This window comes from Jaminaea rosea, assembly GCF_003144245.1.
Source record: "Jaminaea rosea strain MCA 5214 unplaced genomic scaffold BDZ90scaffold_8, whole genome shotgun sequence".
Lineage (NCBI taxonomy): Eukaryota > Fungi > Basidiomycota > Exobasidiomycetes > Microstromatales > Jaminaea > Jaminaea rosea.
In genome coordinates, this window is record NW_020289982.1 from 695,938 (window position 1) to 720,825 (window position 24,888).

The 24,888-nt window shown below is 61.0% G+C and overlaps 14 protein-coding genes across 14 annotated transcripts; 4 read left to right on the plus strand and 10 right to left on the minus strand.

The window, feature by feature from the left end:
- Positions 1-37: 37 nt before the first annotated feature.
- BDZ90DRAFT_232782 (hypothetical protein) lies at positions 38-1,846 on the minus strand. Its single transcript, XM_025506382.1, has 3 exons — positions 1,665-1,846; positions 1,449-1,570; positions 38-1,357 (listed from the first exon to the last, which is right to left on the minus strand). The coding sequence occupies exons 1-3, from the start codon at positions 1,778-1,780 to the stop codon at positions 111-113; spliced, it is 1,485 nt and encodes a 494-aa protein (XP_025361863.1). The 5' UTR covers positions 1,781-1,846; the 3' UTR covers positions 38-110.
- A 171-nt stretch (positions 1,847-2,017) lies between these two features.
- Positions 2,018-3,727, plus strand: BDZ90DRAFT_232783 (hypothetical protein). The gene has a single exon (XM_025506383.1). The coding sequence runs from the start codon at positions 2,299-2,301 to the stop codon at positions 3,316-3,318; it is 1,020 nt and encodes a 339-aa protein (XP_025361864.1). The 5' UTR covers positions 2,018-2,298; the 3' UTR covers positions 3,319-3,727.
- BDZ90DRAFT_189110 (hypothetical protein) lies at positions 3,411-4,113 on the minus strand. Its single transcript, XM_025503858.1, has 2 exons — positions 3,825-4,113; positions 3,411-3,735 (listed from the first exon to the last, which is right to left on the minus strand). Exons 1-2 carry the CDS (start codon positions 3,931-3,933, stop codon positions 3,503-3,505), a joined length of 342 nt encoding a protein of 113 aa, XP_025361865.1. The 5' UTR covers positions 3,934-4,113; the 3' UTR covers positions 3,411-3,502.
- Positions 4,087-5,918, minus strand: BDZ90DRAFT_232785 (WD40 repeat-like protein). Its single transcript, XM_025506384.1, has 4 exons — positions 5,674-5,918; positions 5,428-5,577; positions 4,796-5,337; positions 4,087-4,697 (listed from the first exon to the last, which is right to left on the minus strand). Exons 1-4 carry the CDS (start codon positions 5,890-5,892, stop codon positions 4,295-4,297), a joined length of 1,314 nt encoding a protein of 437 aa, XP_025361866.1. The 5' UTR covers positions 5,893-5,918; the 3' UTR covers positions 4,087-4,294.
- A 340-nt stretch (positions 5,919-6,258) lies between these two features.
- BDZ90DRAFT_221004 (putative C-8 sterol isomerase) lies at positions 6,259-7,050 on the plus strand (the record flags this gene model as incomplete). The annotated part of the gene is made up of 2 exons (XM_025504456.1): positions 6,259-6,336; positions 6,442-7,050. The coding sequence occupies 2 exons, from the start codon at positions 6,259-6,261 to the stop codon at positions 7,048-7,050; spliced, it is 687 nt and encodes a 228-aa protein (XP_025361867.1).
- Positions 6,884-9,078, minus strand: BDZ90DRAFT_241034 (hypothetical protein; the record flags this gene model as incomplete). Its single annotated transcript, XM_025507385.1, has 2 exons — positions 6,884-7,537; positions 7,685-9,078. The coding sequence occupies 2 exons, from the start codon at positions 9,076-9,078 to the stop codon at positions 7,123-7,125; spliced, it is 1,809 nt and encodes a 602-aa protein (XP_025361868.1). The 3' UTR covers positions 6,884-7,122.
- A 258-nt stretch (positions 9,079-9,336) lies between these two features.
- BDZ90DRAFT_253289 (phosphoserine aminotransferase) lies at positions 9,337-10,730 on the minus strand (the record flags this gene model as incomplete). The annotated part of the gene is made up of 3 exons (XM_025507789.1): positions 9,337-9,902; positions 9,991-10,147; positions 10,230-10,730. The coding sequence occupies 3 exons, from the start codon at positions 10,728-10,730 to the stop codon at positions 9,337-9,339; spliced, it is 1,224 nt and encodes a 407-aa protein (XP_025361869.1).
- Positions 10,731-10,983: 253 nt separating this feature from the next.
- BDZ90DRAFT_232789 (hypothetical protein) lies at positions 10,984-11,307 on the plus strand. The gene has a single exon (XM_025506385.1). It carries the CDS (start codon positions 10,991-10,993, stop codon positions 11,228-11,230), a length of 240 nt encoding a protein of 79 aa, XP_025361870.1. The 5' UTR covers positions 10,984-10,990; the 3' UTR covers positions 11,231-11,307.
- A 382-nt stretch (positions 11,308-11,689) lies between these two features.
- Positions 11,690-12,350, minus strand: BDZ90DRAFT_232791 (SF3b10-domain-containing protein). Its single transcript, XM_025506386.1, has one exon. The coding sequence runs from the start codon at positions 12,127-12,129 to the stop codon at positions 11,806-11,808; it is 324 nt and encodes a 107-aa protein (XP_025361871.1). The 5' UTR covers positions 12,130-12,350; the 3' UTR covers positions 11,690-11,805.
- Positions 12,351-12,803: 453 nt separating this feature from the next.
- Positions 12,804-14,261, minus strand: BDZ90DRAFT_189350 (hypothetical protein). The gene has a single exon (XM_025503860.1). The coding sequence runs from the start codon at positions 13,945-13,947 to the stop codon at positions 12,880-12,882; it is 1,068 nt and encodes a 355-aa protein (XP_025361872.1). The 5' UTR covers positions 13,948-14,261; the 3' UTR covers positions 12,804-12,879.
- Positions 14,262-15,938: 1,677 nt separating this feature from the next.
- On the minus strand, positions 15,939-16,842 carry BDZ90DRAFT_260915 (hypothetical protein; the record flags this gene model as incomplete). The annotated part of the gene is made up of 5 exons (XM_025508313.1): positions 15,939-16,004; positions 16,100-16,290; positions 16,368-16,387; positions 16,485-16,662; positions 16,743-16,842. 5 exons carry the CDS (start codon positions 16,840-16,842, stop codon positions 15,939-15,941), a joined length of 555 nt encoding a protein of 184 aa, XP_025361873.1.
- Positions 16,843-17,370: 528 nt separating this feature from the next.
- BDZ90DRAFT_260916 (hypothetical protein) lies at positions 17,371-18,280 on the minus strand (the record flags this gene model as incomplete). The annotated part of the gene is made up of 7 exons (XM_025508314.1): positions 17,371-17,442; positions 17,502-17,627; positions 17,712-17,773; positions 17,834-17,853; positions 17,923-17,997; positions 18,092-18,098; positions 18,160-18,280. The coding sequence occupies 7 exons, from the start codon at positions 18,278-18,280 to the stop codon at positions 17,371-17,373; spliced, it is 483 nt and encodes a 160-aa protein (XP_025361874.1).
- Positions 18,281-18,762: 482 nt separating this feature from the next.
- Positions 18,763-19,669, minus strand: BDZ90DRAFT_260917 (hypothetical protein; the record flags this gene model as incomplete). The annotated part of the gene is made up of 7 exons (XM_025508315.1): positions 18,763-18,834; positions 18,902-19,021; positions 19,096-19,157; positions 19,220-19,239; positions 19,315-19,389; positions 19,459-19,465; positions 19,552-19,669. 7 exons carry the CDS (start codon positions 19,667-19,669, stop codon positions 18,763-18,765), a joined length of 474 nt encoding a protein of 157 aa, XP_025361875.1.
- A 2,736-nt stretch (positions 19,670-22,405) lies between these two features.
- Positions 22,406-24,804, plus strand: BDZ90DRAFT_260919 (hypothetical protein; the record flags this gene model as incomplete). Its single annotated transcript, XM_025508316.1, has 4 exons — positions 22,406-22,641; positions 22,716-22,959; positions 23,288-23,777; positions 24,104-24,804. 4 exons carry the CDS (start codon positions 22,406-22,408, stop codon positions 24,802-24,804), a joined length of 1,671 nt encoding a protein of 556 aa, XP_025361876.1.
- Between the last annotated feature and the right edge of the window lie 84 nt (positions 24,805-24,888).

Here is a 24,888-nt window from a genome sequence, read left to right on the forward strand (position 1 = left end):
GTTTGCCTCGCTCTCAGAGTCACAAGGAGGCGACAGTGTGGCGAGTCATTACGAGAACGAGATACGCTGAGATGGTAGTGATCACATTTTCCCGCTCATGCTCACTCTCATCACCCCTTTTTGAAAAAGCTACTCAACTTGCTCTGTCCCGCCCCACCACCACCGCCGGTACCGCTACCACTACCGCTCTTCTTGGCCGGCGCTGAAGCCTGCTTGGGAGGGGAGGGCTCTTTGCCCTTGGGCTTAGCGGGCGCGGGGACAGCTTTCGTCTTCGTCTTCTCCTCCTTAGGTGTGGAGTTACCCTCATCCTTTGCATCCTTCGCATCCTTGCTCGCCGCCGCCTCCTTCTTCTTCGTCGTCTTGACAGCCTTGGCCGGCCTCGTCCCCTCCTCGGAGTCGGTCCAATCAGAGTAGGACTCATAGTCGGATACTTCCCTTGTGTAGCGATAGCCTTTGGCATCTTTGCCGCTCTCCTTGCGTACGATGCGTCGCTTACGACGGACTTTCCTGCGCTCCCCTTTCTTCTCGTTGCCCTTCATCATCGAAGTGGACGTCGACGTCGACGCTTCCCCCTCTTCGTCCTCCTTGGCCTCAACGTCCGGTACGGCCTGGCCCGGCTCCTCGTCCGCATCGCTATCCACCTCCATCATCTCGCGCAACTTGCGTTTGTTCTCCTCTCGCTCCGCCGCGCTCGATTTGGCCTGCTTGGAAGAAGGGGCAGCATCCGCTCGTTTGACCCTACTCGCTCCTCGCGGGGCTTCGTCCGCTTCGTCGTCGTCGTCGTCGTCGTCGTCGTCGTCGTCGGCGTAGCCTACTTGTGCGATTGGAGCGTCCGAATCCGCGTCCCCGTCGGAGTCTTCGGCAGGAGGAGGAGAGGGAGGGGTAGGCGATTTGGCTTTGACCTCCTTTGACTTGGGGGGCTTGGCCTTGCTCCAGTCCAGACCCGCTTTCGTGGATTCCTTCTTGCTGGGCGCTGCTGGTGCTGCTGTCGTTGCCGCAGCTTTTGAGGTAGAGCCTGAGCCCGAGGCCGAGCCAGCAGGAGCCGAGGCCGTGCGCTGTTGCTTCTCGGCGGCCGCAGCCTGAGCCTGCGCGGCAGCCGCGGCTTGAGCGGCAGCCTTGACGGCTCTTGGGTCCCCTTCTGCCACGCGCGGGTTGTAGAGTACCCCGAAGTCCTTGCCTCGATCGGCCTGCTCCCACGCTGTGCGGTATGCCATGTCACTGTTCAGGGTGAGGGGGACGGTGGAGAGGAGGCTGATTTCGGTTGTGGTGAGGGATTTGGATGAGGACGAGGAGGATGCGAGGGAGGGGAAAAGGGCGTATATGTGGGAGGAGGGGGCGCTGAGGCGAGACAAAAGACCTGATAGCGTCGGTTTGGGTTGAAAACACTGAGGTGAGCCGAGAGGCGCTGCAATGACGCCCAAGTAGGGGCGAGTCGCGCGCGCGCTCACCTTGCAACTTGTCTTCTCCCACGATGAGCACCTGCTCCATCCCCGCCTCCTCATCGTATCCCTGCACGACGTGGGTGACCTTGACATTCGTCTGGTTGCCCTTGGCGAATGACTCCAGAGCCCTAGCGCGGAGAGGAGGGAGGGAATAGCTTGGATGAGCCCCTCGCCCTCGCCCTCGCCCTCGCCATGCGCTCCTCCTCGCCTGACTCCACTCACCTTTTCGCCTCGCTGACATGGATTCCCTTGTGCCTCGACAAGAGACGATATGAGATGAATCGCTTGTCGTGTACGACCCACGACTTGAGGAATGAGTCGAGGTCTGACGACGTCATTGCGCCCGTATGACTGTGATGGGCGGAGAGAGAGGAAGAGAGTGTTGGCGGGGCGACGCACCTGTTGGACGGAGAGAAAGACGGGGGAGAGAGGCGCGCCAATTCCCACGACGCGTGACGGAAACAGAGAATGTGGCTCGTCGGATCGGAACCTTACACTCACACTCACCCTGGCCGATACACTCGCAGGCCAAAGTCGGCGATGGTGGTCGGATATCAATGGATTCAACCCTGCTTGGCAACTAGTGCTCTGCTACGTCCCTCCCCTTGATCCGGTGCTGGTGATGAGAGAGCACGCTGAGTAAGACTCTCTTCTCGCCCCCATCGGAGCATCTCTTGGCTGACACTCACCCGGGCGGCTCCCTTTCACGCCACGGCCTCCACGGCGGACTGAGCGCTCAATCCGCCGAGTGCATTGAAATGCGCCTCATTGGCACCTCGGATCGCGCTGCGTCTCTGCGTTCGTAAGCCAACTTCGTCTTCTTCTCCTTCTTCCCTCTCTCCTCACCACCATCGTCATGTCCCGTCCGCCATCAACCGCCCTCCTATCGGGCATCGCCCTCGCAGGAGGCGTCGTCACATTGTACACAGCTCTCCTCGCCTCGTCGGACACATCTCTACGTTCCCTCTCCTCATCGTGCCTGTCTTCACTAATCCGCCCCGACTCGAACAGCACAATCGGGTACACCTTCCACCCCCTCGATACACAATTCTGCATCGCCATGCCCTTCTTCAGACGCACCATGCAAGACCCAACAGCAAAGGGACTCTACGCCTTGACGCTGAGTGTCCTCCTCCCTTACTCTTTGCGCATCTCTTACCTCAGCCTGGGAACAGACCTGTACAGCATCGGGACGAGCGCCCTTTCTCTCCTCGCCCTCATGACGAGCGGTATAGCCCTAGGGTTGGGTCCGATGGCCTGCCTCTACACGTCTACCGCCCTACTCCCCGCCTGTGCCTCACGCGGGCCGCGCGGCGTAAAACCACTAATGATAACCCCACACGGTCTCCTCCTCACACATCTCCTCCTCACCTTGCTCGGCACTATCATCCTCCTCACCCCACCCACCTCAACAATATGGGATCGAGCTACCACTCTTCTCCAATATCTGCCCCTACTATACCTCCCCGTCTTGGGAGGGAGGGCAGCAGCCACCCCGTGGGTCAGCAAGGCCTACGATGAGGGAAAAGCAACAAAGGATCAGCCTATCCCCGCCCAAGCCTCGGCACTTGGGTTGAAGAGTAGGCTGCCGTGGATCGCAAATGCCATCGCGGGCGTAGCGGCGCTGTGTCATGCCATGGGGGTGGGGACGCTGCTGCGCGCGGTGAGTGTGGGAGGGGGCAAAGGAGAGGCGGCGGCGGCCATACGCTGGTTCTGGGGGAGCGATTATGCCGGGACGGTGTTGGCGCTGGGGCTATTGATGGTCGTGGAGAAGGGCAGAGTGGGTACCGTGAGTTCGGAGGGGGGAAAGGGGTGGTTAAGCATGCTCGGATACGCAGTCGTTTTGGGACCGGGGGCGGCGGCTTTGCTGGTCTAGCGGGGTGCCGTGCCGTAGCGCTGTAGAGAGAGTAGGCAGGCAGGCAGGCAGGCAGGAGGGCCATCGTAGCATGCAAGCAAGCGCAGTACTTCACGCACGTCGCATTCAATAGACGAAGCTAGAATAGATCGACAATCTTTAATCGCAGCAAGATTCCTCGCCCCCACCTTCCCCTTCACGCCTTCTACGAACAAAAAGCAACCCAATCATCTGTATCGCTCACACTATAACAAGTCTTCCCATCATCCACCTGCGTACAATCAGAACAAGCCTCACTAGCACAGATGTTTCCCCCAGCTTTGGCTGCCACGAATCCCACGCATTTCTGCCCATCACCGGGTCGAACAATGAGCATCTCGGAAGCTTTGGTGGCACGGAGGTCCGTGGAGGTTGATGTGCATTTGGCGTCGCTGTAGCCTGCGAAGGCGCGAGCGGGGGGAAAGGAGGTTTAAGGAGGGGGCGGAGTGATGGGAGAGAGAAGGGGGGAGAAAGGGCAAAAGACTTACAATGACCGAGAAGTAGGGCTCCGTGAGGGTCACTCTTCTCTGCCTTGCCCACCGTGGCGACGATGAGGAAGAAGAAGGCAGTCAGGAAGGCGAACTTGGTGGCGAGCATGGTGAGGTCTAGCGTGGTTTAGGTGAGAGGGGAGCGAGCTCTCGCAGCGGGCTTCTTATACGCGTCTCTGCGGGGGGGACTGTTACGGGCGAGGGCGGGATAGAATGGCTCTTTACGCGGCGTGAAAGTGGGCGATCGAGCGGCAGTATGGTGCGCCATGAGAGGTTGTTCATTGGCGGCGGCGATGTCGTCGCTGTCGTCGTCGTGTCGACACTGCACTTCACATTGGCGCACGGCAGTACGGCGCATGGCGGGCCGTCCCGTCACGGCAACGATGACGTTGTACGGTCCGATACAATCGCATTGCTTGCGGCTCTTCGTGCCCGTGCCCGTGTCCATCCCCGCCCGACGTCGCCCCGGTCTAACACGAAAAGACGAGCGCGACCCCCTCATCCCCAGCCCCAACGACGGTCCATCCTCCCTTCCCATTTGGCCTAACATCCGCATCCAGCACCCCGTCCACGAACCCTTCATGTTTCGCCACAGTCGCCCCACTCCTCGCATCCCAAGTGCGTAATGTACCCCCCGAGCTAGCCGTAGTGAAAAGGGGGCCGGACCCATGCACGACTAGCGTGGTAAGTGCGCCCGCTTCGTTCGAGTCTGGAGAGTCTACGTGCAGACAAGTCTGGCGAACGCGTTGGGTTTGGAGGTCCCATACGATTGCGCGCCCGTCTGTCCCTGCTGTGATGAGGTGAGAGGCAGAAGAAGGGTCTCCGAGGAGGGAGACGAATGCCAGCCCTTCTATTGATTCGCCGGGTGTGTGCCTGTGCGTGCCGCGAGGTGAGACGACGTCGAATCAGGGTCAGCGAAAAGAATGAGCATGTCCGCGGTAGTCGTGAGCACAGGCGCCGCGCCCACTCACCCCTCGAGCGCAGCAACAACTGCCATGCCTCTGCCTTGCTCGACGCCAGTCAGAGACACGAGGCGCGACTGACCGGTGACAGACCCTACGGCAGCGAGGCGATTATCCGGCGAGCAAGCCAGCGAGATGAATCCACCCTCGATCCCGCCAAACCTTGCGTCCCCCTTGCCCAGCTTGGCAAGCGGCGTTGCCTGCCTCGGATCGTAGATGAGCAGACTCCCGTCCGTACTCGTGGTAAGCAACCTCTTCCCGTCCGGCGTGAATCGACCAGCCGTAACACCCTCCTCGTGGCCTGTAAAGACGTTCATCAGCGTGGCCGCGGGGAGGGACCACATCCATACAGTGGAGTCGGCGTATCCTGCAGCGAGGACGGGGCCTTTCGGGTGGAAGAGGAGGAATTGAACCTCATCGCCGCCTTCGAGGGTGGTGAGGTGCGCGAATGTGGAAGGGGAGGAGCAGGAGAAGACGTGGATCAAACCGTCCATTCCGCCTGTGGCGAGGAGTGAGCCATCTGAGCTCCACGAGACCATGGTGACCGAGTCCTGAGCGGAGCGCGGCGTGGGCGCAGCGGGGGCGTAAGAATGTTAGCGTCCCTGTGCCTCTGCCCGCCGCCGCGACGCCGCGCTACGCACCTTGTGACTAGGCTCCAATTGCTGTACCACCTCACACTCCCCATTCTCGGCCACACGCCACACAAAAGCGCGATCGTCTGATCCACCCGAAACGGCCAGTGGAGTAGACGGGTAGTTTGGGTGCAGCGAGATGGTGAAGATTGATTCGCCCTGCGCGCGCGCATGCGCATGATCCCGAAGGTGAACGGTCGGTCAGCCTCTGTCCGGCTCTCACGACCCTGATCTATCTCTCTCTCGTGCGCGCACCTTGGATCCGTAGAAGGCAGAAATGCTCGAATCGTGCAGCACGACCTTGTCGTCATCGTCTCCATCCTCGCCCTCGGACATGGGCTCGTCCCCTTGTCCTTCCCCATCTTCGTCGCCATCATTGTGGATCTCCTCTACATCGTCCTCTGTCAGTTGAGGCAGGTCATCCTGCTCGTGCTCTTCGCCTTGCTGGTGGGGAGTCTGATGCGTGGCGTCCATTGTGCTGAGAGAGAGATGAGAGTGAGCGTGGAGTGGAGTGGAGCGGACGCAAGAACGCTCAGCTCAACGCCGAGAGGGCGCGAATCTCAATCAAAATTGTCGACTTGAGGGACAAAGCGCATCGCGGAACCAGACACGAGGCACGAGCGAGGCACAGAAACGAGGCGGCGCGACTCAGGGCGGGGGCCAACTGAGTCGAGAGCGCAAAAGCGCAAAGTGGCCGTGCGCTTCTTCGTCTTGTCTTCTTCTCTCCACACCAAAGCATCGCAGCACAGCATGGCCAACCCCTCGACGAATCGTACGCCAATCAAAAAGGCGAGGGGACAGCCCGTCGTAAATGCTACCAGGGCCAAGAAGGGAGGGGGGATGTCGAGGACCTTGCTTCTGCTGAGCAGCATGCTCATTGCCTTGACGTTGGCCTACTCGGCGTTGGATAGCATCAAGGTGCGGGCGCGTGTGCCCTCGATAAACCCGCTTTGATCCAGCGTAGCGTCACGCTGACCTGTCCCTTGTTCTCCACGTCTCGCACGCCTCGCACGCCCCGCGCAGCATCGCTTCTACATCTTCGACCCCACCTCAGTAGCATCCATAGCGCGTCGGAACGTCCTCCTCCACCAATCCCTCAACCACAGCTCCCCACTCCCCCTCTTCGAGGCCATCCAACGCGATCTAGCCGCCTCCTCGCCACGAATCGCTGCCCACCTCAACTCGCACCCACTCACAGACGAGAAGGAATGGATGTTCAACAACGCAGGTGGAGCAATGGGTAGCATGTACCTCCTGCACGCCTCGATCACCGAATACCTCATCTTCTTCGGCACCCCATTGGGCACCGAGGGTCACACGGGACGTCATACGGCGGACGACTATTTCCACATCCTCACAGGAACGCAGTATGCTGCCTATCCTCACTCATTGACCCCAGAAGTGTATCGCGCGGGGGACGTTCACCATCTCAAACGCGGCCATGTCAAACAGTACATGATGCCCGAGAGTGGGTGTTGGGCACTCGAGCTTGCTCAAGGGTGGATCCCACCCATGTTGCCCTTTGGGTTCGCGGATACCGTCAGCTCTACGCTCGACTTTGGGACTTTTGCGCGCACGGTGTGGATTACGGGAAGGGAGATGGTCAAGAATTTGGTGAAGGGAAAATTCTAAAGGGCGCGCGCGCAATGGAGAAGTGCGGAGCATGAGGATGGAATAGAATTTGGATGCAAGAAGGCGTCGCAGCTACACCGCCTCGTCGTCGCGATAGTTCGCCATGGGGTCCTCGTACGCATTAGTGCGCTTGAGGCGGTAAGCCTCCATCTGTTCCTCGCTCACCTCCGTCTCCGCCTCGCCCCCTCCTCTCCCCTTGCCAGCGCCACCACGATTGATCGCCTCGGCCTCCTTGAGCCAATCGGGCTTGGCCTCATCGCGCTTCGCACGCTCCTCGCCCGTCTCCTTCTCGCGTCGCAGACGACGCTCTTCGTCTTCGAGGGCGCGTGCCAGCTTCTTACGGTCCAGACGGGAAGAGACGTCCCCTTCGCCAAGGTGTTTGCGTGATTTATAGCCGCGAGGGGAGCGAGAGCGTGAGCGTGAGCGCGAGTGGCGATGGCGATGGCGAGATGAGCGTGAGCGTCGGTGGTGCTTGTCGTCGTCGTCGCTCTCGGACGATGAGCCGGAGGTGGTGAAGCTTCCTCGTGATGAGGAAGAAGCGGAGCGGCTGCGACGACGTCGCTTCGACCCCGTAGCCGTGGATGCTGCCTCGATCTTGCCCTTCTCCTTCTCCGCCCCACCAGCCGGCTTCAACTGCAACGCCTGCGCAGCCTTGGCTGCCTCCCTCCCCGCCTCGCCCGTACAGTAGCTATTCGCCACAGTCGAACAACAGCATTTGTATCCCCACTTCCCCTGGCCCAAATCGTACCAACTGCCCCACACGCTCGTATGATTGTTATCCCACACATCCTCCTCGAAGCGACTCTTGACCTTGGCGCGCTCCTGCCCCTTGATGACGCGCCCACTGCGCGAATACTCGACGTATCGCTCACTCTGCCCCTCGCGCACCTCGCGTGGTACGGAGTCAAAATGCTCCGCCCCGCCGTATCGGTCCAGGATGGACCCCCGCGTAGACTCGCGCAGCTTGTCCTTCTTCTCCTGAAACTCGCGAAATTGCCGTTCGTTAACCGTAGGGTTGGCCTGGAGGTGCAAGTCATTCCCACGAGCTTCGGCCTGCCAGGCGAATAGTTGGAGACGCTGCATCGCTACGCTGTCGCCCTTGTTGCGCGTGGCGTTATCCCCTGCAAAGCCGCTACCGCTGCCACTGCCCGCCGCGCTGGCCGCCTCGCGCATCGATCGCGTCTTGGGATCGTAGTAGGCGGAATTGGGGTCGAGGTTGTAGAGGTACTTGGCTCGGTCTTCGCGGATGCGCAGGTTGCGAATGGACATGCGATTGTCCGTATCCACCTTTTGACCAGCCATGTTGGCACTCTCGGCGTACTGCGAGTCGTCTTGCTCTGCCTCGTCGCTGTCCGAGGATGAGAAGTCGGAATCGTGCGCGGCGGCGGCGGAGTCCTTCTTGTTCTTGCCCTTCTTCTTCTTCTTGGCCAGCGCGGCCCCATCACGCTCCACCCCCTGCCCTTGCGCATCAACCATCTCCTCCCTCCTCCTACGCCTCTCCTCCTCAACCGCCTCCCACTCCTCCATCACCCTGCCATGCTCTGCAGGATCGTACCCATTCCACCTATCGCGCTTCGCAGCGAAATCCATCGTCTTGCCAGCGAAGTCCGTGACGACCTCGTCGGGCGCTATGTCTTTTCCCGTATATTTGGCCCCCTTCTTCCTCGGTCGCTCCAAACATTCCCGCGTAGGATGCGTGATAGCTCCACAATTCTCACACGCCCCTTTACGGTACTTTGTGGCTTTGCTCCCCTCCCCCCCACTGGTGCGGCGACCACGTTCGTACCATTCGTCGATGCCGATCCGTCTCTCCCCCTTGTCAGGTTTGGCCTGATGCTTCAAACTACGCTTCCCCGTATCGAGGTACCAGGGAGCCTTACTCATGTAGTCGGGCACATGTGGATTGATCACTACACCATCCTCCCCGACTTCGGCGGGGGCCGTCCCCGCTTTGCGAGCTGCATCGAGGTCTTTCTGACGACGAAATTCTTCGCGAGAGAGTTTCGTAGAGGAGAAGGAGGATTGCATGGCGTGTGGCGGGGGGAGGAGAGGGGGGAAGGGAGGAGTGAGGGGATGGGTGGCGCGGAGAGGAGGACAAGAAACGTGAAGGCATAGGGCGGAGAGAGGCGCATCACGGATAGAGCGGCTGCCACGTGGCGAGGTGAAGCAAGGCGACGCGGCTACGTTCGCCCTTCCTCGTAACGCTCAGGCGGCTTTCCAGTAACAGCTCACATCTATTGCATCGCACCAGCTGACATACACTCGCGGACACGCCGTCGCGCACACCTAACCGGAGTGCTGCCCGCAAAACTCCCGCATCGCCTCCACCAATCTCTTCGCGTCATCGACGCTAATGGCGTTATACAGACTCGCCCTAATCCCACCTACGCTACGATGTCCCTTGACCTGCTCTATCCCCCTCTCCTTGCAGAACTCGACGAACTTCCCCTCCAGCCCGTCATCCCCTCCCTTGATCCTGAACGTGACGTTCATCCGCGAGCGAGACGTTGCGCTCGTCGTCCCCTCGTAGAACCCCTTGGACTCATCGATGGTCGAGTAGACCAGTTGAGCCTTTTCGCTCGATCTTTGCTCTGCCCCCTTTACCCCGCCTTGCTCGATGAGGTGGCGGAACACTAGCCCAGAGACGTGGATAGAGAACATGGGCGGCGTATTGTACAGGCTCGAATTATCCGCCAGATTCTTGTACACCAGCGTCGTAGGGATGCGCGGCCCGCCAAAGGGGATGGACTCGTCTGGATGGCGAGCGAGGAGGGACTTGCGTGCAATCAGGATCGTTACGCCGGGGGGACCGACATTCTTTTGTGCGCCGAAGAAGATGAGCGAGTGGGCGGCTGGCGGGGTGGCGCGGGGCGGGGCGAGTCGATCAGCTTGTGTATGCGGGGAGAGTAGCGGAAGTTGCAGGGCAGGTTGGCGACTCACCTACATCGATGGGCCTCGAGAGGATGTTGGACGAACAGTCCGCTACGATGGGTACGTTTTTGCGGTAGTCGTCTGGGAGTTGATGGATGGGCAGGCCAGGAGAGGGGAACTCGACCCCGTCCACCGTCTCGTTGTCGCAGTAGTACAGCATGGCGCACTGCGGGATGCGTGGCGTGGCGGGGTGTCCTTGTCAGCTACTTGGTGCTCGCGCGTCCTCACGCCTCGCCGCGCGCTCTCACCTCGCTCGCAGGGCTCAACTCCCACTCCTCAATCGGGGCGATTCGCCCGAACTTGCCATCCCTCTTCTTGGAATCAGTCACAGCCTTGACGCGTCCCCCCATGCGCTCCCCCTCCTTGATCGCCTTACTCGACCAGCTCCCCGTAACCGCGTAATCCAGCGTACCCGGTGCTCGCCCATGTCTCGCCGCATCGTACGCGAGGAGGTTCAGGGCAGTCGCAGAGAACTGTTCGGTCCCGCCACCCTGGGTGAAGAGGACTGCGTAATCCTCTGGAATGGAGAGGAGTGAGCGCAGATCGCTTTCTGCGGAATCGAGGATCTGTTTGAATGTCCCGCTGCGATGGGAGAGCTCGCATAGACCGATGCCTGTGCCTTTGTAGTCGAGGAGGTCCTGCGCCGATTGGAGGAGTACGGACGTGGGGAGGGAGGAGGGGCCAGCACCTAGGTTGAGGATGCGCGACCGGTTAGAGGTGTCCAGGGTGGTGGGTGGTGGAAAGGACATGCTTGCGTGACGGTGGTGGGGTGCGGAAGGGAGGCAAGAAAGGCGAGTCACCTCGACTCTCGATTATCGACCGTCGTCACGTCTTCTCGTCGCTCGCGTGGTCCCTTCCGCCCTGCCCGACGTCGAGGCCAGAGAGGAGTGGAGCCGCCCGCTCGCTCGCTCGCTCCGCTCAGCTCCGGGCCACAGAGTTGCGACTTGGACTCTGGATCCTCGATCCTCAACACTACCATCACGCCGCGCCACGACACGCCATCATCGTCATGCTCCGCCAAACTCTAGTGCGAGCCGCTCAACACGTGCGTCGCCCCGCCATTCGATTTCCTGATCGATCAAAGAAGTCACAAGGTGAGACGCTCTCCCCGCCTCGCCTTGGTCTCCCCTCTCCACCCTACTCACATCCTACGACCCCCTCTCGCCTCGCCTCGCCCTCGCATTCACCCCTCGCACTCGAACAGACTCGCACACCCCCCATCCCCACCCAGCAGCACCAAAAGCGGTAGCCGATGATTTCTCCCATTTCCAAGAAGTACTGAATACCGGACCTCATTTCCATCCGGAGAAGATCAACTCGTCGCCCTCCTCATCGTCGTCGTCGTCCGCAGGATCGAGTGCGGGCGCAGGCGCGAGCGCGGGCGCTACAGGGTCAGGGATGGTCGATGATATTCGCCAACTCCCACCTAGGTTCTGGCGCACGGCTACCCTTGTTATGGAGGAGGAGGAGATGGAGGGGATCATGGTGAGTTTTGCGTGGTACGCGCGCATACAGGCAGGTAGGCGGGCAGGCATGGATAGCTGACCTGATCTGTCTCGACTCGACTCGATGCCCGCGTACGTTTGCAGTCTGGCGGTGCGACGTTGCTGCGTAGATGATCGCGGGGAGCTGGGGAGGGGATGGGAGGTGCTAGGGCGACATGATGGTGATGCATATATGCGCCGACTTCTCGCACTCCGCCGTAGCAGATAGACTCGCAGATGTGGGTATGATTGATAGCTAGTAATACAGAGCAGAGGTTCCGTCTTCGCCCCCGCATTCGCCTCCAAGAATCGCATTATGTTCCTCCCCCCAACGCCGCGCCTACTCCCCCATCTCCGGCCTCGGCCCACACGGCATCATCATCTTCTCCTTCAACCCAGCAGCCACTCTCGCCTTGCTCTCCCCCTCGGCCAGCGCGATAAAGGAGTGCAGCATCGGATGCCCGACAATGGAAGCAGCAGTATCCCGATGCTGGTGGACGAGCCACTCGTGCTTGGTGATATCCGGGTGGATGGTACCGACGTATCGAGCGTGGAGGTGTTCGAGTTGCTGGTTGGAGGTGTATTTCAGCTCAGCACTGTCTGACATGCTGAGGAGCGGCGAGAAGAGTAAGAGGAGGCGGAGGGTGTCAGCCTTGGTGAGCATGGGATGATGGGGATCTCGATCCTCCTCCTCGCGCCTCTCGCGCGCGCATCTCTCGACGGCTCAGAGTAACTATGACATTAAGGTTTTGTGCTCGTAACCATCGCGACCCATGATGGGTCGCTGAGCAGATATTGGGATGTGTGGTCATCCGTGCCATTGCCCGTGTCGAGTCTTCTGGTCGTTACTCACGTTTCGTTGGTGATTGGAGGAGGAGAAGGAGTTGAGCAAAGAGAAAATGCAAAGGCGAGCGAGTTCTCAGGGACGGAGAGGGAGCGCGGCAAGGCGGGGCGGCGGCTGCGAGGGCAGCCTGGCTGGCGAGCGAGGGAGGCTGGACGGGCCAAAGCAGGGCACGGAAGTAGCGAGCGACCAGTCCAGGCGAGGCGAGGCGAGGCGCTCTTTTACTCCACTCCATCACCATCATCATCATCATCACTACCCGCTAATCTAAATCGAAATCACATGAACATCGCAGCGTCGCATCGCATCGCATCCCCACCCACTCACTGCGCGCTCCTTTTTCGCCCGCCTACCACTCCCTGCACCCAAACACCACATTCACCCCACGCGTCTGCGAATAAACCGTCTCCCCCGCGCTAGGCTGTTGCGCACCAGGACAACGTGTCAGCTTGATTAGCGTCTCCCCCTGCCTCGCCCTCGCCACTCGCGACTTGCGACTCACGTTGCTCGCACTACTCTTTCGCCCATCATCGAAGCTCACGCCGCCGCTGCCCCTGTTCGACCACCCGGCTGTTATGCTCGAGCCTCGCCAGGGGGCGTTGGAGAAGGTGAGGCGCCATTCTTCCAGTTGCTGGGGTGGGCAAGGGGAGAGGTGAGGGGCGAGCAACGAGCGGGGTGAGGCGCGAAGCGTTCAGCGTAGGGTGGGCCGATCGTCAGAATCAAGGGGATGGATGAGCGGAGAGCACTACGACAGCGTGCCGGCCGGGACACGGGCAACGGGCAAGGACTCACCTGATCCCCCGCACAGAGGAAACGAACCGTTCCCGCCGAGTTGTCGGGAAAGGCTGCGATTACTGCCGTGCCCGGAAGCAGGGCGGCAGAGTCCGGCGAGGAGGAGCAAAGCTGAGCTGCACACCGTCGAGAGGAGAGGCGCTGCGCTACGCTACGTCGACGACTTACCATGTCCTGGGGTGATGTCCCTTCGAGGGAGCGATAGAGAATGAGGCGAGAACAGGTCAGGCCCTCATTCCGGCGACAAACCACCACGCGCACGACGCAACGCACGATCCAAGAAACTCGTCCGGCATATTGATCTCCACCGTCGCCGTAGGTGGGGTGAGCTTTTCCTTTGGAGGCATGCTGGGCGCGCGCGGCGTGAGGAGTGAGGCTGAGTAGCGTAATGTAGCGAGGCGCTGGCGAAGGGGGGCGCACTGTACGCCTGATGGTGAGGTGTGCGAGGGGCTTGAGGTCAGCTCGACGTGATTTTGCCCTTATGGGCACACGAGCGCGCACACACACACACTCACAATGAACCGTCTCTCGAGCGCAGAGGGCTTGGATGTCTGTCGTCATAAAGGCGTCGAGCATCGTGACGACGAAGGCGAGGAGGGCGAGGAGAGAGGCGAGGGAAGGCGTGGGGAGGGCGAGCATGGTGAGGTTGGCGTTCGTGTGGTGGAGAAGGGGGGGAGGGGAGATGCGATGTGACGAGGAGGGGGAGGAGGAAAGGAGAGGCAATCGCTGGGCCAGGGCAAGCAAGGGAGCGCACGAGGATACGTAGGTGCCACGTACCAGCCCGCGCACAGCATAGCAACAGCAATAGCAACAGCAACAAGAGCAGGAGGCAGAGACGGGCGACACCATCCCGAATAGGCTGGACACGCGGAGGACAACGCGGTACTGCGGTGAGGCAAAGCAGAGTAGCGCAGATGCCGTACGGACACGGCTGCAGATACGGCTGAAGCGAGCCGACCATGAAGTTCGTAACGGAGATGATGACTCGACTCGACGACTCGCGCTGGTTGCAACTCGACTCACAACGCGCTCATCGCGTAGGCAGAGCACAGAGGCAGCAAAGCCAGGGAGAGGGAAAGCACAGGGAGGAGGAGGAGTAGCATGCTCGGCGTATGATCGGAAGGTGCAATGCAACACAACGTAAGGCCGCGAGTGGACGGGGGAGGCGTCGAGGAGGAGAAGGCAAGACAACTGCTGTCTAGGCTTGGAGCAGGGTCAACGATGCCCCAGATGCCACGTACGAACGAAAAACAAACTGGAACAGCGACGCGAGCGACGCGAGCGGTTCGCGGGACTGCGCGCTGCGCATGTAGACAGCGCAAGGCGAGGCAAGACAGAGGTAGCTCGAGCGCAATGGGTTTGGGTACGACTGGATCGATTTAGGGGACCACTTCACTACCACTACGAGGTCTACAACGCCAACTCAACTCGACTGAACCCGCAACAACGCTTCGCCGTCGCTCGCTCGCTCCTCCTCTCACTGCAACCCGCGCTCTCTACACGTAAAGACCAAGTTCACCCCACGCGCGTACGAACGGATCGTCTGCCCTGCTGCGGGCTGATTCTCCGCCCCACACACGCAAATCAGGGTCAGCTCTCTGGTCTCTCGTCTCGTCTCGCCGCAACCCGGACTCACACTCTCCCTGAAAGTCCACCGCCCGTCATCCCAGTTCGCCGCACCCCTCCCGCGATTGGCAGCGTCGGCCGTGATGCTCGAGCCGTGCGTGGGGACGTTGGAGAAGGTAAAGTGCCAGGATTGGAGGGCCTGGCGTGAGCGAGCGGTGAGCGAGCGTTGAGGGATACGATCGAGCCGCGGAAAGGGGGCACCTGCACGCACCTCATCTCCCACGCAAAGGAAACGAACCGTCCCTCCCGAGGGTTCGGGGAAGCCTGCGATCACTGCGTGCACGCGAGGGAAGGAGTAGGTGAGCATCGCGAAAGAAGGCAGCGAGCGCCATGACCCGCAGTACCATTCGCGGGGTCCAGGTCTCTGCGCGGACAGGCAGGCAACGAGGTAAGCTCCCCGCAGGCTCAGGCGTGGGATCGCGCTGGCACGTCACGCCGCGCCAACTCACGCCCCGATGAACTCTCCCGGCTGATCAATGGCCACAGTAGCCGTGGGCGGGGTGAGCTGTTCTTTCGGGGGCATGCTGCGCGTCGCGGAGCGAAGTGGGAGTCAGCACGTACAGTAGGCGCGGCAAGGCGAGCTTGGGATCTAGGCGACGTACTGCACGCCTACTCGAGCGCGAGGGTGCACAAGGGACGGCCGTGAGCTCTACGACCTGACCCGCTGCGCACGCCACCCGCACTCACAATGGATGGTCTCTCTGGCGCACAGCTCGGTGATATTGATGGCCATGTAGGGTGGTTTTGTCATGCCGAGGGTAGCCATCGTGGCGCAGAGGAGGGGCCACAAGAGGAGATAGAGCATGATAGGCTGTATGGTGATGATGGTTAGGTACGATCGCGCGATCGAGGTGAGTCCAGCACAGTCCAACGGTCGCGACGCTGAGCGAGCGGGACTACTGTGGCGGTGCTGGCTTAGCTGAGCCGGCCATCATCCTCCGTGCGCTCAGCAAACAGAGCGCGGTAGGGCAGGGCGTAACAAAGGCGGCGCAATCCCGCCCGCCGTCAACGGTACTGCGATTTGCTGCGGACGCGATTGCGGAGGCGGGGCTCGACGAGTTCAAGCCTACAATTATGGTCACGGGCCCTCTCAACCTCTCGCTCCGACCTTCGAGCTCTAGCACACAGGCACGACGCAGTAGCCCGGCTCAAACGACTCGACTACACTGGATCACGAAGCGACGCAGTCTCACGATGGAGCAATCGAGCGACCATTACCTACACTCGAAAACGACGTTCACACCTCGAGTCGTGGAGGTGATCGACTGGCCCGCCGCGGGCTGCGCGAACGTGATGCGAACCGATGCGTCAGCTCCTCTTCTCTGGCCTCGCCTCTCCGACTCGCATTCCTCTCCCCGCCCCTGAAAGTCCCCACATCCTTGTCACCCTTGTCGTCATCGAAGCTCACTCCGCCTCTGCCCTGGTTGGAGATCCCGGCAGTGATCGTCGTGACGCCGTTTTGGACGGTGGAGAAGTAAAGGCGCCAGGTTTGGAGCGGGAGCTGGGCGTCTCCGTCGCAGAGGAAACGGACGGTTCCTGCCGATCGATAGGGGAAGGCGGCGATGGCTGTGGTGCCGGGGAGGGTTGGCAAGGGAAGCGTGAGCAGGAGAATGGAGCACCGCACTGCCTCAGGCTCGGCCCACTGTTTGCTGGGTTCAGGTCTCTGCGCGCGAGCGAGGCGGCAAGCAAGTTTTCATGGTGCAAGCGTACGCCGCTCAGTATCACGTTAGGCTCACTCGCACGCGGCCGCAGCAACGCACGCTCCGAGGAACTCGCCAGGCTTGTCGATTTCCACGTTCCCTACTGGAGGGAGGAGCTTCTCTTTCGGTGGCATGCTGGGCGTGCGGTCGTGGTAAGGGAGGTGGAGGGAGGAAAGGTCGAAGTGTGAGAGGTCAGGTTGCAATACGGGCTGCGTTAGCGCGAGGACGTACTGCACGCCTACGAACGAGCGAGGCGGCGGCGGAAGAGAGCAAGTGTCCACAGTGAGCAAAACTTCTGAGCCCGCCCATCCGACTCACAATGGATGCTGTCGAATTTGCAGATGATGCTGATGTTCACCGTCATGTAGGCGTTGATCAGCGGCGTTGCGGCGGCGAGGAGGAAGAGGAGGGCGAGCATGGCGGGGTGAGGGGCGTGAGAGGGAAGGAAAAGAGCTGTGCATGGGGAGCGGCTGGCTAGGGCGGGCAGCCTTCCCTCGCGGATAGCGCAGCAAAGGCAAAGAGGGCGAGGTTCGAGGTGCCTGGCTGTTTTGCTACGGCGGACGAGGCAGGCGGGGCGTGTTGACCCATGTGGCTGGTCCGCGCCGCGTCTCGCTTGGCTCACCTGTGGCCGCCCTGTCTTGTTGACTTTTCTCTCTCTCTTCACCGGCTGGATCTTCGCTCTCATCGTCGGCGGTCAAGCTGGACAGCGCCGTATCTGGGCATCAAACAGCTCGACGCCATATACAAGACGAGGTGAGCTTGAAGGCAAAAAACGCTTGCACGGTGGCGCTGTTGGATTCATCGAGCGACTGGTAGTCTCGCCACGAGCTCGAGCTACGAGGGTCACTCGATCCATCTTTGCTCGTCGCTCCTCGGCACGACGGCATCTCGTCGAGATGGAAACTGGATCGCATTACATCGCAGCATCGAAGCCTCGGCCCCCTCCTCAATCATCCTTGCAGCTAAACATGACATTCACACCCCTCGTCGACGAGAAAATCGCGGTTCCCGCTGGAGGCTACACGCACGGACGACAAAATCAGTCAGGATCTCCACGCCAGCACGCGCGCAACTCACATCCCTCGCTCCGGCAACCTCAACGAAGGTCACCTCGCCTCGACCCTTTGCAGGGTTGTCGCTCGCGGCTTTGACGGCCGAGCCTGCGTAGACGGTCGAGAAGTAGAGGCGCCATTCCTGCATTTGCTGGCGCGACGCGGCGCGGCGCGGGGTGAAGGTGGATGAGCACGGCGAGTGGGGAGACGGGCAAGGGTCACGACAAATACGCACCGTATCTCCCACGCAGAGGAACCGAACCGTCCCTGACGACCTGTAGGGGTAGGCGACAATTACTACGAGGGAAGCGCGGTGAGCAGAGCGCGCGGGGAAAAGCGCCCACGTTGATGGCTCACCTTTTGCTGGGTTCAGGTCTCTGCGAGCCAGGGCGGGGATGGGTGAGGCAGGTCAGATTAAGCGCAACTCGCGGCCGGGCGCTGCTCACGCTCCAATGAACTCTCCGGGCTTGTCGATCTCCACCGTCCCGACAGGCGGCTGCAGCTTTTCCTTTGGCGGCATCCTGGACGTGCGTGCGAGGGGCGGGGCGTGCGAGGGATGGGTGCGAATGTAGAGTCAGGCTACAGGCGAGCTCAAGTAGGGCAGCGAGGACGCACTGCACGCCTGCGAGCGGAGGGGCTGAGTTAGCTCGATTGAGCTTCGCACGCGCCATTCGCGCACTCACAATGCGTGGTTTCGAAGCCGCAGATGGTTGAGATGGGAATCGTGGTCAGGCGAGCGCTAGGCGTTGGGCCAAGGAGGGAGAGGCCGAGAAGCGCGAGCGCGAAAGAGGGTAGCGAGAGCATGGCTGCGTGGTGGTGAAGAGGCAGGAAGAACGAGGGGAAACGCGCCACTACGAGAGGGAGAAGAGGGACGGCGGCGAGGAGGGTCTGCAATCACGGCGCTGGCTGGGTCAGGGCGGGCACGTACGCTCGGGTGCGCACGAGCAAGCGGGGTAAAGAGGCAGGTGATGCGATCACGAACCTACAACAGCAACGCAGGCTGGCAGGACGCAGGCGGGACAATCTGGCCGACTGGGTATCACACCCCCTACTCCGGGTTGCTGCGGCTTAATCAAGGCAACGTGGTGTGGCGAGGCGGGTCCAGGCGAAGCAAAGCTCAACGTATGCGTCTACGCGCGCGACTCGAGCAAGCGGGCGCACAACTTCACTTCTGCCATACGACGGCACAAGTCGCGATGCAAGCTCGGATGACTCGAGTTACTCATTTACGGCAAGGGTAACCCAACGACTCGCTCGCGCTCACTCATCTTGCGCCGCGCCCTCTTCTACCACTCCCTACATCCGAAAACGACATTGACTCCCCTCGTCTGCGAGGAAATCGTCTGCCCCGCACCCGGCTGGAGGAAGGCGCGCAAGCAAGCAATCAGCAAGTCGTCCCGCATCGCTGCCGACTTGCCGACTCACATTCTTCTCCGTGGTATTATCATCAAAGCTCACCCCTCCCCGGCCGCGATTGGACATCCCGGCCGTGACGTAGGTGCCGCTCCAGACTTTGGAGAAGTAGAGGCGCCATTCTTCGATCTCCTGGCGAGAGGCGTGTAACGCAAAGGGCGAGGTTCAGCTCTCAAGCGAGGAGTGTTCAAGCGTGGCAAACGCACCGGATCGCCCGAGCAGAGGAAACGGACCGTGCCTGTGGAGCGGTAGGGGAATACTGCGATCGCTGCGGGTAGCGCGGGGGTGGGTAAATAAGACGTGCGGCGGAAACTCGCAGCAATGGCGTACCATCTTGGGGGCTCAGGTCTCTGCGCGCGAGATTGATGGGAGCGGGTCAGGATCAGGAGGCGTCCACGCGTACCGGACGCAACGTGACGACGCACGTAGACAAGAATTCGTCTGGCTCATTGATCTCGATTGTCGCGACGGGAGGGACAAGCTGCTGCTTGGGTGGCAAGCTGCAAGAGAAGAGAGGACACGGGGCTCGTCAGACTGAGCGCTCCCGCCACGCTTGTGGGTCGACGTACTGAACGCCTGTGGACGACAACGAGGAAGGAGGAGCGAGGAGCGAGAGGGTGGTGAGCTTGACGTCAACTTGGCCGGTGGTGATCCGTACTCACAGTGCGTAAACTCCAAGGGGCAGAGGATGGACATGTTCTTGAACAGCACGGCGTCGACAATCCCAGTCGTCGCAGCGAGGAGGGCGAGCAAGAGGAGAGGGGTGCGCAGGGGGAGCATGGCGTATGAGCTTGTTGTTGTGATTGGCAAGAATAGTAAGAGGAGAGGCGACGCGTTTGCGAGGAAGCAGAGGAGGGCAGCGCCGCAGGGCCAGGGCAAGCGAAGGAGAGCACGAGGACTCGGATGGCCATGACCGCACGAAGGGTACGCCGCCGTCGAGGCGCAGTCCTGGGCTAGGGCAAGCGAGCAAGAGCACAACGATTAGGCAAGACGCCCACGCAAATGACGCGAGCATGGCAACCGCAACAATCTCGGGTGCTAAACCGCCGTACATCCACGTCTATCGTCTGGTTGCGAACGTGCGCCAGGGACTACGGCGATACTGCGGCGCCTGAGCAATGCGGATCAAGCGAAGCGCCACTCTCTCGCGCGCTCACTCACGTCGCCTCACGACGAGACGAGCTCGTCGCGAGCCCTTCCTCCCCGCGCTAAGGGCGGCACCCAAAAACCACGTCGACCCCCTTTGTGGTGCTAGTCACGCTCTGGTTTGCCGTGGGCTGCGCGTCGACATGGAGCACGCTTGATCAGCTTTCCTCAATTGCCGTGGGTCCTCGCACGCACTCACATTGCTGGACCCACCATCACTCCAACTGACTATGCCTCTCCCCTGATTGTTCCCGCCCGCGGTTATTCTGCTGCCTTTGATGTTGGAAAAGGAGACGCGCCATTCCTCGAGGTACTGGCGGCGTAGCGCGAGGTGGCGAGAAGCTGCGGGATGGTACTGCATCACGCCACGCTCGCGCACTCACCGTATCATGCAGGCAGACGAAGCGCACAAGGCCGGAGGACTGGTCGGGGAAAGCCACCGTCACTACGCGAGCCGCTTGTACGCTCAGCAGCAGGACAAATCGAGGGTCGAGGAACGGGCCTTACCGTGCGGTGGATTGGGATCACTGCGAGTAGTGCGAGCAAGAAGCGGGGTCAGTCGTGCGTGCATACGCGGAGTCAACTGGCAACGCACCTTCCTAAGAACTCGTCCGGCTCGTCAATTTCCACTGTCGCAATGGGAGGGATGAGCTGACCTTTGTTGGGCATGCTGCGTGGCAAGCAGCGGTCAGCGTGAAGCGTGTCGCATCGCGTCAGCGCGGACGTACTAGACGCCTGGCGAGGGAGAACATGAGCAAAGGCTGCAAGTGTGGCAACGTGGACGCACATCCGTAGTCGGTGCGCCAGCTGCAATAGTTTGTTGGGTGCTTCGGGATCTCGTCTGCGGTCGCGTAGGCCGCAATCAGGGCGAGGAGCGAGGCGAGCAGGGCGCGGAGCATGGGGACGGAGTGCAAGGATGAGGAGGCAAAGAGGCGCGACGTCGCAGCTTGTTGGCTACGAAAGAGTGATGTCGCTACACGCAGGCAGGCGCTGGGCCAGGGCATCAACGCGCGGGGGAAAGAAGAATCGTGATTCGGAGAGAAGAGAGGCGCCGTAGATGCGCCGCGCACGCTCAACAGCTAAACCGGATATCGACGCCCTTGGTGTACGATCGGATGATTTCGTTTGGGGCAGGCTGAGGAGCAGAACGGCAGGGTCAGCATCATCGGAGCTCCTGCGCCACGCTCGCGACTCACATTTCCCCCACTCCCATCGCTGAAGCTCGCCTTGCCCTTTCCCGCATTATCAGGGCTCGCATGCAATCCGGTCCCATCCGTGTTGGAGAATCCCAGGTCCCATTCCATACGCGCTTTGTCGTATTTGCAGGTGAAACGCACACGACCAGCAGCCCCGTCTGGGTACTCGGCAGAGGGCGTCGAAGCGTTGAGGTTGTAGGTGACGAACTTGTTGGGCGGGTAGCACTCGATGCTCCCCGAGGGGCCGGGCACTACGGCGTCGCGGGAAGGCAGGCTGCGCGGGCGGCGTGAGCGAGGTAAGCGTGCGAGAGGCGTGCGAGAGGCGCGCAAGTGGCGAGACGCACTAGACGCCTGGCAGGAAGGCGAGAGGAGTCGAGGTCAGCTACGTCTTGTGTCAGGCGCGGCGCTGCGCTCACTCACAGTGGTTTGGCCCATTGCAGGCGCGCGCGAGGGGCAAGAGGAGCGTCACGAGGAGCACGGCCACAACGGCGAGACTGATCATCTTGGTGAATGTTGTGTGAGTGAGAGGGGAAAAAAGGATCGGCGCGCTCGGCGCCTTTGATGATGCGTTGTGACCTGACGCCAAGCGAACGTGCATCCATGCTCCCGCTCGCCGCTCGTCGGGATAATCTGGTGCCCTGCTGCGCAAGTCCGTCCCATCACAACCAGCAATTGGGACGGCCTTGAGCAACCGCGTCCTCGCTGCTCCGCATCACATCAATTTGGTGCCTCGCACTGCCGCCGCCGCCGCCGCTTCGCCGTTGGTGCAATCAAGCGGGGCGGGCCTGTGCTAGCGGCGGCGGCGAGGCGACGAGATGACTCGACTTGATGAGCTCAGCGCAATCACTTCTTGCCTTCGCTCCATCCACTCTAATCTCGCCATCGCCCTCGACCCCCATGATGGCTCTTCCTTTCCACCACCACCACCCCGTCTCGATCAGCAAGACGATCTTGCTGCACGCACACAGCCTCCTCGCCTCGCACCTTCTCCTGCCTGAGCCACCTCCTTGCCGCCAAGGTAAGCGCACCACGCACGCTCAGCACGCTCAGCAGGCTCAGCCGTCGCTCACATCACCTTGCACCCTTACCTCACCTCATCTTTGACAGCACGCAGCTGCACTTGGCATTGGCGTTCGGGATCTTCACGCAGCGTGACAGCAGCAGATTCGCTACTATGCTGAGCAGCACGGGGCAGCAACATATCAATACCTCTCCTCAAGCTCGCACGCACACTCGCACTCGCAGTCAGGCCATCCCCACCTCACCATCCTCATCAGGCCTCAAGCACTCGTCCCCCCACTGTCAAGGTGGGCATGATGCATCCAGTCAGCTCAACTCGAACGGCACCGTCACCGTCACCGTCACGCCAGCGTCTACATCGCAGCGACTCGGCCCTTGCGTCAGCCATGTGTCAGTACATGCGCTGCTCAGCATCTCGACGAGCTGCCAGCTGACTTTGTTCACCCCCGCTACCTTGCTCGCAGACTACGGCACCCTCGTCACCGTCACCGTCACCGTCACCGTCACCGTCACCACCACCGTCAACGTCGCCCTCAAAGTCAACGTTATTGGCTTTGCATAGCGCAGCAGTCTGTCGACCTTGCCACGCAGAGCGCCGTTGTGCTTCTGCCCATCAATGTCAAGAGCACTTTGCGTAGAGTGGAAGCACGTCGATTCAAAGGCACAGATCAAAGAGACCAGACTGAGGAAGACATTGTACACGTCATCGTGAGTAGATCCAAGGATCTCTAGCACAAAAAGAGCATGACTGAGGCGGGCTTCATCACCTCACGCGCAGCATCGAGGCTTGCTACTTCCCTGGGCACTTTCGCCGTCTAAGCTTGGCTCGTTCGCCCTGCATGCTCTTCCTTTTGCGCTCGTGCAAGGGTAGTCCTGGTATCATTCACCAAGGCCGACGTCAGCCGATCCTGGCAACTGAGCCAACATGAGGGTACACTCCTTCGTGAAGAGTCGTCGAGCGTGAGTAGGCGTGGCGTGACGTGGCGTGGCACGGCAAAGCGCGATTGCTGACGGTCATCCCCACCCGCATTGCTAGGACGCCTCGACTGGGCTGGCCCATCAAGTCCCTTTCTTCCTCGCGACCAAGACCCACCCGCCACGGTGTGCTCCTCTTGCCTTCGCACCAAGTCTCCCCCGCGCCTCCCTGACCTGCATCTACGACTTCGGCACCGCATTCATCAAGTACTGGTCGCCCGTCGTACGAAGCACCACTGGGCCATCTGGCCAGACGGTGGAGGTACAAGCAATCATCTGCGGACCAGAGGAAGCTGGCAGCCTTGGCTCCGCTCCCGCGCCCACAACCACGACGCAAGTTGAGGAGGACGACCTCGCTGGGAGAGTCCAACACCCCTTCCAAGGGTTTTTGTGGGACCTCCCACTCGTCGACATCGCAATGGGGCTGAGGGAGTTCCGTGCTGACGCAATCGTGCGCAGCCTGCAAGCCTCCATCCAAACGACGAACAAGACGACATCTTCCTCCTCCTCGGTATCCGGCTCTTCCTCCTCTTCTTCCTCCGCCTCTGATCGTGCCTTGCACCCTCCTGCAGGCAGCGAGCCGATCAACCTTTGCCCAACGCGCACGCACTTCGCTCAAAACACACGCCCATCGCCCAAATCGCCTGCTCACTGTAATGTGAAGCACGTCAATTCAAAGTGATGATTCAAAAGGGAGGAAGCTGAAGGAGATGTAGACTCGAGCTCAAGAGACCAGATAGGGGCAAAGAAGGGGTCTGAGCGCAGGCTAGTCTAGCCAAACCAAAGCTCAACACTCACTTCATCAATTGCGCCTTCGACTTCGGTCAGGCGCTGATCAAATACTGGCTGCCCATTCTTCCTGATCTTCCCGCTCCAGTCGATGTCCACGGCCGCGTATACAGCCCCGGCCAGGCTCTTGGCTTTACCCCTCCCACCGACGCCACGAGACTCGAGGATGATCAGCGCGCTGGCACTCTCCCATCCACCTTCATGGGACTTCATTGTCACCTGCCAGCAGTCGACGTAGACTTCGAGCCAAGAGCCTTTGTGGCAGAGGCCAGCAGGCAGCGGGCCGTCAACGCTGGATGCAACAGTCAGGTGGCACAGGCAGTCACTTCGCGCACGGCACCAGACCAGCCGGCTCAATTTGCTCAAAGTGATGCTCGTGGCGAGAGGAGCCCGGAGGCAGAGATGGACGCGACTACTGAGGGCAGCAGCGGCAATGACCTGCTGACGGACGACGTCGACATGGTACTTCTCGACTCCCCCTCCCTCGACAACGGCGCTCGGGCATCTTCTCCCCTCTCCTCCGTCCCCAGCCGCACGCCCACGCCCACGCCGATGGCTCCCCCTTCAGCAGGTCAACCCCTCCGTCTCGCCCCTCCTCCTCTGTCTGACCTCCAGCGTCCAGCCAGACAAGCTGAGCTGCTGATCCGCCCGTTCATCGACGCCATGGTGGATGCAGCAACCTCAACGGCTCTGGCCGCCATTCAAGACGAGTTGAAACAGGACGGGCGCCCTTCGATGGCGGCAATGGCCATGGCACGAGCAGACCTCGCGCTCACGACGCCATTGTGAAAAGGTGCATCGAGATGCGGAGGAGGCTGTGGTACCGCACCACGCTGGACCTCAACGAGCTCGCGAGGAGCTACTCCAGCTGAG

Excerpts from the sequence above, each read along its gene's own strand:
- BDZ90DRAFT_189110 (XM_025503858.1), bottom strand. The coding sequence starts at position 3,933 with ATGCTCGCCACCAAGTTCGCCTTCCTGACTGCCTTCTTCTTCCTCATC. Across the intron at positions 3,736-3,824 it reads AGCCCTACTTCTCGGTCATT|GCTACAGCGACGCCAAATGC; the intron begins GTAAGTCTTTTG and ends GCGCCTTCGCAG.
- BDZ90DRAFT_232782 (XM_025506382.1), bottom strand. The coding sequence starts at position 1,780 with ATGACGTCGTCAGACCTCGACTCATTCCTCAAGTCGTGGGTCGTACAC. Across the intron at positions 1,571-1,664 it reads CATGTCAGCGAGGCGAAAAG|GGCTCTGGAGTCATTCGCCA; the intron begins GTGAGTGGAGTC and ends TCTCCGCGCTAG. Across the intron at positions 1,358-1,448 it reads GGGAGAAGACAAGTTGCAAG|GTCTTTTGTCTCGCCTCAGC; the intron begins GTGAGCGCGCGC and ends CGACGCTATCAG.
- BDZ90DRAFT_232791 (XM_025506386.1), bottom strand. The coding sequence starts at position 12,129 with ATGCTCACCAAGGCTGACACCCTCCGCCTCCTCTTACTCTTCTCGCCG.
- BDZ90DRAFT_232785 (XM_025506384.1), bottom strand. The coding sequence starts at position 5,892 with ATGGACGCCACGCATCAGACTCCCCACCAGCAAGGCGAAGAGCACGAG. Across the intron at positions 5,338-5,427 it reads AATTGGAGCCTAGTCACAAG|GACTCGGTCACCATGGTCTC; the intron begins GTGCGTAGCGCG and ends CGCTCCGCTCAG. Across the intron at positions 4,698-4,795 it reads GTTGTTGCTGCGCTCGAGGG|GCACACACCCGGCGAATCAA; the intron begins GTGAGTGGGCGC and ends CGGCACGCACAG.
- BDZ90DRAFT_189350 (XM_025503860.1), bottom strand. The coding sequence starts at position 13,947 with ATGGTGTCGCCCGTCTCTGCCTCCTGCTCTTGTTGCTGTTGCTATTGC.
- BDZ90DRAFT_232783 (XM_025506383.1), top strand. The coding sequence starts at position 2,299 with ATGTCCCGTCCGCCATCAACCGCCCTCCTATCGGGCATCGCCCTCGCA.
- BDZ90DRAFT_232789 (XM_025506385.1), top strand. The coding sequence starts at position 10,991 with ATGCTCCGCCAAACTCTAGTGCGAGCCGCTCAACACGTGCGTCGCCCC.